At 34.8% G+C, this 11,127-nt stretch overlaps 1 protein-coding gene across 1 annotated transcript; it reads right to left on the bottom strand.

Annotated features, from left to right (window-relative positions):
• Positions 6,854–8,967, bottom strand: LOC18601455 (AP2-like ethylene-responsive transcription factor At1g79700). Its single transcript, XM_007032396.2, has 8 exons — positions 8,727–8,967; positions 8,538–8,620; positions 8,401–8,409; positions 8,198–8,286; positions 8,014–8,087; positions 7,875–7,925; positions 7,707–7,783; positions 6,854–7,585 (listed from the first exon to the last, which is right to left on the bottom strand). The coding sequence occupies exons 1-8, from the start codon at positions 8,951–8,953 to the stop codon at positions 7,032–7,034; spliced, it is 1,164 nt and encodes a 387-aa protein (XP_007032458.1). The 5' UTR covers positions 8,954–8,967; the 3' UTR covers positions 6,854–7,031.

Raw genomic sequence — 11,127 nt, 5'->3', positions numbered from 1 at the left:
CAAACCGTAGGTTCACAGTCCTCTTTACTTTTGTTTATTCGGGGGCCCTCTTGTTATTGTAAATTAAATTAAATATTTTGGCTTACTGTATTTCAATATGTATAAATTCATTTAGCTTTTACGCTATAAAAATTATTCAGTATAACTCTATAAATATTGTTTTATAAGAAAATAGAATATTTTTCTTAATATTTCTTTTATTTTCTTATTATATTCAAATAACCGTAATTTCGTTTTAAATGAAGATTTTAGACTTTTAAACTCATTTTGAATATGAATTATGTGTTTTGTACTTGTATATTACGTTTTAGCCAGTTTCAAAATTTTTGAGAAAAAAATGACCAAAATACCCTTGTGTGGCGAAAATTTTATTTTGATTGTTTTTGATCTAAAATAGTGTATATTCTCTAAAAACTCGATATTTAACAACGATTGCTCACAGGAAAGGAAAGAAACTGATATGTAAGCCTTCTGGGGTTCCGGTTGGCATTCCGGATAATGAGTGTCAATCAGGGACGTTGCTGCGATTGTCATGGGCCCGAGGGAGGTTCCGGGTCGTGACAGCTAGTATGGTTTTTGAAGAAATAAGCTAACTATTAATTAATTGCCCAATACACTATATATGTATCCAACCTTTTTTTATTTGTTTTAATTGATTAAGGGTAACATGCATAATGTATTGCTTATGTTATCAACTATTGTAATACATTGGTTATGTCAAAATAAAAAAGAAGAAAATCCATAAAAAATAATAATAAAAAAGAGAAGAAATTTCCAAAATAGAAAAAGAAGTTAGTCTTCAATAATGGAGTATGAGGCAGATAGAAGTTGCTATAAACACCCCCGCTTTTTTTTAAATGATATAGCTTCTATTATACTATGAAGAAAAACATCTCCAAAATGTATAATTAAATAAATGTCATATTCTGTATTTTTTGACAATATTTAATTTTTTTTAAAAATATTGTTTTGGAATATGGACATTTCGCACCACATTAGACCAATTCAAATTATAGTAAATTTGATAAATGATAAATATATTATCTATATTTTAGATATTTCAAGATTCATCTACATGTTGTGGGATCTATCAAGAAAATAACGTAATTTAGAGATGTATCTAAGTAGGAGATTGTGATAGCCATTGATTTGTAAGGGGTTTCAACTATAAATAGGGGTCATCCTACCTTTATTTTGTATCACAGTTATTTTTTTTCCAAGTATTGCTTTAGTAATACATAAAGAGTATTCTCTCAATATATCTCTTTTCAACCTGTTTTTATTATTTTTTTACAACATATTATTAGCATGATCACCAAAAGAGAAGGTAATTTTCTTGGTTCTTCATCAACCAATTAGATTTTAACTTTGTATATCTTCTAGTCGGCTTGAAGTTGACAATAGACCTAGAGCATCACTTCGGCACCTGAAGCTGCGGTGGGCCTTCGCGAATCCCTGTAGTTGTCATAATTAATTTATGGGTCCATTTTTGTGTGTGTAGAATTATGACAAATATCGAAAAGCCCAAGTTCCACATCTTGGAAGTGAGTGGAAGCAATCTTCTATCCTGATGCCTTGATGCGGAGATGCATCTCCAAGGGTAAGGTCTTGCTAACACAATTATTATAGATGAGAAAGCAAATGACAAAGAGAAGGCTAATGCATTGATCTTCATTCGCTGTCATTTGCTTGAGAGCTTGAAGACTTAATATTTATCCATCCGAGACCTTGAGATCCTGTGAACGAGGTTGAGAGAGAGGTATGATCATACCAAGACAGTTATCCTTATTTAGGCATAGTATGACTGACAGCATAAGCTGCAGGACTTCAAATCAGTGTCTGACTACCACTCAACCTTATTTGTTATTGTTTATTGACTGGAGTTATGTAGTGTTAAGCTCACTAAATCAGAGTTATTAGAGAAAACTTTTTCCACCTTCCATGCTTTAAATATTGCATTGCAACAACAATATCGGCAACGTCAATTTAAGACATACTTGGAGTTAATTTCTGTCTTCTTGACTATAAAGTAAACTAATGAACTGCTGCTCAAGAACCATTATCTTAGACTTGTTGGCTCGAAAGCATTGCTTGAAGCAAATGCTAACTCTAGTAAGAGTATAGGTTGATTTAAAGGCTGTGAACATAGGAAAGGGCATAACCCAAGTAGGGGTGGGGGCATATTTAACCACTTTAGGAAATCCAACCTTGGCTCGAATCATGGCAAGGGCAAGAAGCTTGTGAAGAAGTATGATGAAAGTATTTGTCATTGTTATGGCATAGTTAGACACTGGTCACATACCTGTCGTATGCTAAAGCACTTTGCTAATCTATACCAAACATCCCTGAAGGATAAGGGCAAGCGTGTTGAGACTCACGCCATTGAGAATTCTACTGCTATGACCAACGTCGAAGCTAGCAATGCCTCCGTTAATATGATTTCCCCTGCTCTTGTAGAAGCTACAATATCCTTGGAAGTTTTTGATTTCTTCGAGAACCCTGATAACTAGGATAAGGCATCAAAATGGTGGAAGATAGCCCAAACTAAGGATTTGAGGATTTTAATTTTTTTTCATTTTTTATTTATTACTCTTGGTTGATTTTTCCTAAAAAAGAATAATATGGTCATTTAATAAAATTATTATGAAATTGATTCAATATTTATTATTTGAAATTTTCAATCTCATGACTAATTTACAAATTTTTATGATACTTGACATCTAAAGTTGTCAATACAAGTGCAAATGGGAACCACCGAGAAAAAGGAAGATGTTTGTTTGCTTGATAGTGTAACAACATATACCATACTTTGTTGCAAGCACTTTTTCTCAAGTGTGACATTGCGTAAGGCAAATATCAATATAATATCAAGTCTCATTGAGATTATTGATGGCTTCAGGAATGCCACAGTTGCTTTGCCAAATGGCACCACTTTGCATATCGAGGATGCATTGCTAAGTTGTAGATCGAAGAGCAATTTACTTAGCTTCAAAGATGTACACCGTAATGAGTAACATCTTGAGACAATTTATAAGCAAAATAAGGAATGTACCTACATTACCTCTTATAAGATGGGCCAGAAGACCATTTATGAAAAGTTGAAAGCTTCAACTATAGGATTATATTGTGTCACTGTTAGAGCTGTTGAATCCCTTTCATTATTGCATAGAATTCAAATTTGATATTTATGGACTAATATAATCGGCAAGTGCGCCGTTTCGATATTTTATGGTATTAATGGATGTATCTTGCACATGGTCCCTTGTTTGCTTTTTATCTATTCGCAACATCGCCTTTGCATGTTTACTTGTGCAAATTAAAAAGCTTCGAGCACACTTTCTTGATTATCCAATCAAGAGCATAGGGATGGATAGTTTTGGTGAATTTACGTTGAAAAGCTTTGATACGTATTATGCTTCACTCGGACTCAAGGTTGAGCACCTAATTCCACATATTCATACTCAGCATGAATAGGTAGAATCCCTAATTAAATGCATCTAAATTATCGCACATACTCTTTTATTGAGGACAAAGCTCAACTCTTTAGCATGGGGTCATGCTATTTTGCATGCGACGACACTAACTAGATTGTGCCCCACTGCTAGCCCCTTACAATCTTCCATACAGTTGGTTCTAGGCTATGAACTAGACATTTTACATTTACGCATTTTTGGTTGCGTTGCACAAGTGCTTGTAGCATTGCCAAAAAAGACTAAAATAGGTCCCCAATTCCATTGGGGCATTTATGTTGGTTTTGATTCACTGTCCATCATTAGGTTCTTAGAACCAATGACGGGGTGACTTTTTTACTGCCAGATTCGTGGATTATCATTTTAATGAGATAGTGTTTTCATCAATTGGGATACATAAGGCTTCCATGGTTGAGAAGCAGAAACCAATTGAGAATTTCTCCTAGAATGAGAAAAATCTATCCCATTTAGACCCAAGAACTCCTGAATGTGAAAACGAGGTGCAACGCATAATCCATTTACTAGCTATCGTTAATAGACTTCTTGACGTATTAAATTATATTGCCAAGGTCATGAAGTCTCATATTCTAACTATGAATGCTCCAACTAGGATTGTTGTTCCTGAAGGACAAGTTAAAATGGATCAAAATGGCCTACGCATGAAGCATGGAAGACTGATAGGATCAAAAGACACTAGCCCTCGAAAACAAAAGGGGAGGACTCAGGAATTCACTCTAGAAAAAGCTTGGTATTGAGCTTATTCCATAACAGGCACGAACCCATGAAAAGGTCACCTACCTTGGGAATATTGAGATCTTTGTAACATATTAAAATGAGATTTGAGATTGGAATGAGATAATCATCGATGATGTATTTGCATTCTCAATTGCTCATGAGATTATGAACGATGATTATGAACCGCGATCTATTATCGGATGTCGTCAAAGGCAAGATTGGCCTGAGTGAGAAGAAGCAATCCAGGTTGAATTGGCTTCCCTAGCTAAACGAGAGGTTTTTAGACCTGTAGCTCGAACCACCGATAATGCAAAGTCTTTTGGATACAAGTGGGTCTTTATTCAAAAACCAAATGAGAAAAACGAGGTCGTGAGATATAAAGACCAACTTGTAACCTAAGGCTTTTCTTAAAGACTTGGGATTGATTATGATGAGATGTATTCACTTGTAATGGATTCAATTACCTTTCATTTCCTTATTAGCATAGCTGTTTCTGAAAAATTGGAATGCTTCTTATGGACGTTATGCGACATATCCATATGATTTATTAGACTATAATACTTATATGAAAATTCCTGAAGGGTTCAAAATTACTAAAGCATACACTTACTGCAACTTATTCTCAATAAAGTTGCAAAGATCTTTATATGGGTTAAAGCAATCCGATTGCATGTGGTATTAACGCTTAAGCGAGTACCTAATTAAGAAAGGGTACAAAAATGATCCTATTTGCCTATGCGTGTTTGTTAAGAAATCAAAAATTGGATTTGCTATGGTAGCAGTTTATGTCGATGATATGAATTTGATTGGAACTCTAGAAGAGTTATCTAAAACTGCTAAATATTTGAAAAAGGTGTTTGAAGTTAAAGATTTACGTAAAACCAAACTTTGTCTTAGTCTAGAGCTTGAGCACAAAGCAAATGGAATAGTTTTCCATTAGTCAGCCTATATTGAGAGATTGCTTAGATGTTTTAACATGGATAAGGCTCACCCATTAAGCACCCCTACGGTTGTGAGGTCTTTTAATCCCTAGAAAGACCTATTTCGTCCTAGAGAACCTTATGAAGAGATACTTGGTCTTGAAATACTATATCTCAATGTAATTGGGGCTTTGATGTGCTTGGCACAATGTACAAAACCAGATATCGCTATTGCGATAAATTTGTTGGCGCATTTTAGTTTTAAGCCAACCTAGAGACATTGGAATGAGATGAAATATATCTTCTATTATCTTTGAGGAATCGTAGATTTAGAATTATATTATTCCAGGGATTCTACTAACTCTGATTTAGTTGGATATGCTGATGTGGGATATAAATCTGATCCACAAAAGGCTCACTCTCAAATCGGTTATATATTTTACTATAATGGCACTGCCATTTCTTGCCGTTCTACTAAGCAAATGCTAATAGCTACATCCTCTAACCACTCCAAAATCATCCCTCTATATGAAGTTGGAAGAGAGTGTGTTTGGTTGAGATCCGTTGTAATACATATTCCTAATTCTTGTTGTTTAACATTAGTTACAAATTCTCCCATCATAATTTATGAAGATAATGCTATTTATATTGCACAAAGCAGGGGAGGATATATTAAAGGTGATAGGACGAAGCATATCTCGTCAAAATTTTTTTATACTCACGAACTCTAGGAAAGTCGATAAGTTGATGTTAAACAGATTCGCTCCACCAATAATCTTGCAAATCTTTTTACCAAGTCATTGCCAATGTCAACATTTAAGAAATTAGTTTATGGCATTAGAATGTGGCAAAAGATTGATTTGCCCCTAAAGTGGCGAAGTATCATTTACCCTAGAAGTGGTAAGCCTTAGAAACGTTAGACCCTAGAAGTGGCAATATGGTTCAATTGAGATGGAGCAATTATGGATTTAGTGCACTGTACTCTTTTTCCCTTTTATCTAGTTTTTGTCCCACTTGGTTTTTCCAACTTAAGGTTTTTAACGATATAGTAATAGCACGTCTAAGTAGGCCACCACAGTTGTGTTCAATCAGTGTTATGGAATATGGACATATCACACCACATTAGATCAATTCAAATTAGAGTAAATCTGATAAATGATAAATGTATTATTCACATTCTAGATATTTCAAGATTCATCTACATGTGGATATTATCTAGGTGATAATGTGAGATTTATCAAGAAGATAATGTAATTTAGAGATGTATCTTAATAGGACATTGTGATAGCCATTGATCTGTGAGGGGCTTCAACTATAAATAAGGGGTCACCCCACCCTCATTTTGTATCACAGTTAATTTTTATTCCAAGCATTGCTTCAGTAATACATAAATAACATTCTCTCAATATCTCTCTTTTCATTCTGTTTCTATTATTTCTTTTACAATAAATATAAAATAATAATTATGATAATATTATATTGATGGTAAATCTATACTAATATAAAGATAAACATTGGCTGAGTTAATATATCTTATCTAAAATGAGTTTTCTTCAAATTAGCTGCTTAAATGTATAACATAAGCGGAACTTTTAACAAACTTAACACCAGGTACTTCTCATTTCCTTTCATACAAACTATATACTATTTTTTTTAGTACAAGAGGGAGTATTATCTCAAATTCCATCTCCATGTTACCACCTAAACTACACTCATCATGAGTTCTACACAGTACAATCTCAACCAAAAGCTATTGCACTAACATTGTAGGTTTTACAAGTAATATTCATAATTTTAGCTAATTAATTTACAACATTGCAGAATTTTACAAGACATCCACAATGCTAGCAGCTTAATTTATCTTATACCATACAAACTACACATTCTTGGTGTTCTTTTTGGTACATCATAAAACGAAGGGGACCTCTCTTTCTTGCAACTCTATGCTATCTTTACCAGAAGAGCAGATAAATTGGAAGTCACCAATTCCATCATAGAATAGCCCACCAAACTCATCATCACTTCCTGCTTGTTGGTTCTTTGGCTCATCGTCTGCATCAGTGCTTTCATCTTCAGACACATTTGCATTCTTTTCTACTAGTTCTCTGAATATCGAAGATCGAAGGAGCAGGCCTAGTGCAGTAGGTGATGAAGTCTTGTTGTATGAGTTGACAGGAATTTTGCCTTCAACAACTTCTTGCTTTTGTGGAGAGTTTAAGTACTCTGTAGCAAATGAGTGGTAGAATGAGGGCTTAGATTCCTCTCTTGGACTGTAGCTACTTGCTAATGGTACTGATTCAGGTTCTGTCATTCCCAGTGATTCATCAGCGGCAACTGGATTATTTGTCCCTGGCTTTAACCATCTAATGTAAGTACTCAAATCGAAGTTGGTCACAGCATTTATCCCTCTATATTCAATTGCTGCAATGTCATAAGCGCGAGCAGCCTCCTCTTGGGTGCCTGCAATGAGATAAAACTTGTTGTTTAGGCAAGTAGAACCCTGTTATTTATACTAATCCGTATCTTGTTATTAATGGCTGAAAGGTTGCCATATTTAGCACAGGAAACTAAAGAGGCTTACTGTAAGTGCCAAGGTAGAGATATTTGTTGCCAAAGACTCTCCCTATTCTTGCTTCCCATCTTCCATTGTGATGGTGCCTGCATGTTTTTAACCAAAGAAACTTTTAGTTTTGTTGTGCTGTTGCATAAAAAATACAGATATTAACCACCAAATTATCAAGAAGATTACCTCGCAACTCCCCTGTACTTGGATACACCTCTTGAAAACCCACTGCTCTTTCTGTAACAAACAAAATCCAATTGATGTTATCAAGTAAGAATAAGCTTTAGATAGTTATCAGTTTGTGATTTGATAGATGAAGCCTTACCTTCTTAATGAGGCCAAATACTCCTCTTTTGCGACAGTTTGCATTATCTCAATCTCTTTTTCATAATCTGATATCTGCAGAAATCATCTAGGGAGTTAGATAAATTTTTTTTATGCTGCTTCTCGCAATATATGCAGAAACCAATGTCTTGAGGTTTTGTTTGTGAGATATACACTATCCATACCGGAAAATTGGTGAAAGTTGATGTCCCCCAATACTTAAGAGCAGCTAAATCATAAGCTCTTGCTGCGGCTTCTTCATCATCATAAGCTCCTGAGAATTTTAGAAGAGAACATGGTCATTTTCTCTGTAGTATACAAAAGATAATTCGCTGGGTGTTAAAGAAAAGTGAAACTTGATATAACAGCAAATTGATGATGCACTCACCAAGATAAACTGCAGGTTCAAAGTGTCAATTCCACCACACGGATCGATGGAAGAACATAAAGATCAGGCAACAGGTAAGAATCCAGAATTCAAAATTATAATGAAAAAGTGCAATGCAACTAAGAAACAAAGTTTACCTTGTTTTCCTTTCTTCTTCTGTGTAACATTCCAAGAGAGCTTATCCCACAAGTGGGCTTCATACCGGCCAGTCCACCGATGTCTGTTCATTTTCATGTAAGGCAAAAGTTAGCCATAGAGAAATAAAACAAGGGTAAAGTTTCTCTAGATGAAACAATCTCAGAATACTAGAAAGGTCTTGTTTGCACCTGCTGACTCCACGAAACCTTGAACTTCTTTTCACTGTGGTAGCCGCATTGGTTTGATCGTTTTGTTGCTGTGGCTGCTGACCTTGATTGTCATAACAGCCAAGAGCAACTGAAGCTGGATCTCTTCGCCTTCTTTTGACACACCTTATTGTTTGAATCTCACCATCTGCTGAACACATGCGTCGCCTTCCTTGGATTTGTTCATCCTTAACCAGAATCATTTCCATCTCTAGTTACCTTGATTCTTTTCTTCTTTCTTCTCTCCCTTGCTAATTTTTTTTTTTATTTCTTTGGCTGCTTGACCCATGGAGAGCAAGAGTCCGTGTATATATAATGCGCTTGTGAATTTTGGAGTTTTTATGTTTGATGATTGGTGTAGAAAATATTGTTTAAGTCAAAACAAGTGTGTCGATGATCTCTATGAGCAATTAAGAAAAGTTTGCAACGTCCATACAAATTTTAGGTGTCCATATTCTGTTCGCCAGCCAAATTATACATACATATATATATATATATTAAAAAAAACGATTGTTTAATTCATTTCAAATTTGATTCACAAAGTCGGTTTGGTATGTGTGCATCAAGTAAGGTCAAACATTTGCTGCCATTCCAAGGGATGTTAGTCTTTTGCAAGTTTTTCCTATGGTAAGACTGCCCTTTTTTGGTTTCAGCAGCTCACAGCAAGTTGTGAAACTCTGATTAACCATTAGAAAACCAAACCTCAACGGAGAATATTAGTGCTTCATGCATGGTTCCTAGAACACCCAACTTGATCCATTCGTGCTAGGGTCAAGACTCAAGACCTTTGCTTGTTGTAAAGTGACCAAATTGGTAGATTGCTAGAGATGGCAAAATAGGTTCTATTGCTAATAATTTAGAACTTAGAAGTAATCGCCTCTAAACCTCATGACAGTAGCTGTCCAGACAGGCTAAAAACTGTCAAACTCGAAAGCTGCTAAACATGCACGGTTGTAATACGAGCCAGGAAAATTTAAACAAACTCCAACTAAAAACAAAGAAAGTACTTGTGAGTAGAACTTTACCATGCCTGGTTCAGACATGGCGTCATCATATCAGACAAGTTAAATATATAACAAATTATGTTTGGTATAACTTACAAGAAATTGTCCGGAAATTCCTTTGAGCCTTTTGTTTTCTGTGAAAGGGGGTAAAGATCATAGAGTTAACTTTACATGGCATAGCACGGTAATTCATAGTGACACACTGACAGCTTTTGGGTTCAGCTTCTTTGGATTCCCCGTCCAGTTCGTTATGTTCTTGTGTACCATTTGGAACTGACACTCTTGGTACCTCTTTCCAGGGGCGCCTGTGGGCAGAATGGAGTTTGTTCACCCTACGAAGCTCTGACTGAGTTTCCTATGGAATCAACATGCAAATTATTCTTCTAGACAATGTGAACTTACTATTTAATTCAGGTTGGAGTGGGGGGTATCACAAGAAATTCCCTCTGTATTCTTCTTAGAAAATACTTAGATGAAGCATAACTTATTATCTTAAGTTCTCTCAGTCCACTTTTGTCTGGAATGAATACGAAAGTGCTACTAGGTTATGAAGGCCGATCAATAAGATATCATTGACTGATGGAGTCATGGTTATATCACATATCAATGATCTTGTATGTTCCTATCATAAATGTTGTTAAATGTGTGTAAGGAAAAACAAAAAAACACTACGATAAATTTGATATAGGACTGTATATTTTTAAAATATGCTATTAAAAATATTTTTATTAACACTTTTTCTATGCTTTTTACAGCAATATTATAGATTTGACTGCAGTATACAAAATTTTAGTAGTATTATGATTAAAATGTAACTATAAAGACACTACAAAAAAATTAGCCTTTTCCAACGAAATTTTTTGTTGGAAAAAGGCTAAATTCCGTTGGAAATGCCTATTTCCAACGGAATTTCAACGAAAAATTCCGTTGAAAATTCTGTCGGTAAAACTCTCGTGGGTAATACTTTTCGTTGGAAATCCGTTGAAAAAAATGAACTCATTGTAAGGTACTCGACTGGATTTTCGTTGGAAATGAAATTCCGTTGGAACTTCATTTCCAAAGGAAAATTCTATTGGAACTTCATTTTCAACGGAAAATTCCGTTGGAAAAGGATTTCCAACGGAAAATTCCGTTGAAAATGATTTTCCAATGGAATTAAAATGTTCAAAAAATCATTTGCAACGGAATTTTTCGTTGGAAATGCTTTTCCAACGAAAATTATTTGACTAGATTACCAATTTCCAAAAAAATTACCAAAAATTGCTTTCTCAAAAAAAAAAAATACAAATTTCCATTTCGATAATAAAATATCCATTCACATCGACATTTGAATTTCATATTATATGAGCTTAGGATTATAGTCTATAAATATATTCAAG

This window comes from Theobroma cacao, chromosome 4 (genome assembly GCF_000208745.1).
Source record: "Theobroma cacao cultivar B97-61/B2 chromosome 4, Criollo_cocoa_genome_V2, whole genome shotgun sequence".
NCBI lineage: Eukaryota > Viridiplantae > Streptophyta > Magnoliopsida > Malvales > Malvaceae > Theobroma > Theobroma cacao.
Note: the sequence above shows the minus strand (reverse complement) of the source record. Positions and strands in the feature narration are given on the sequence as shown.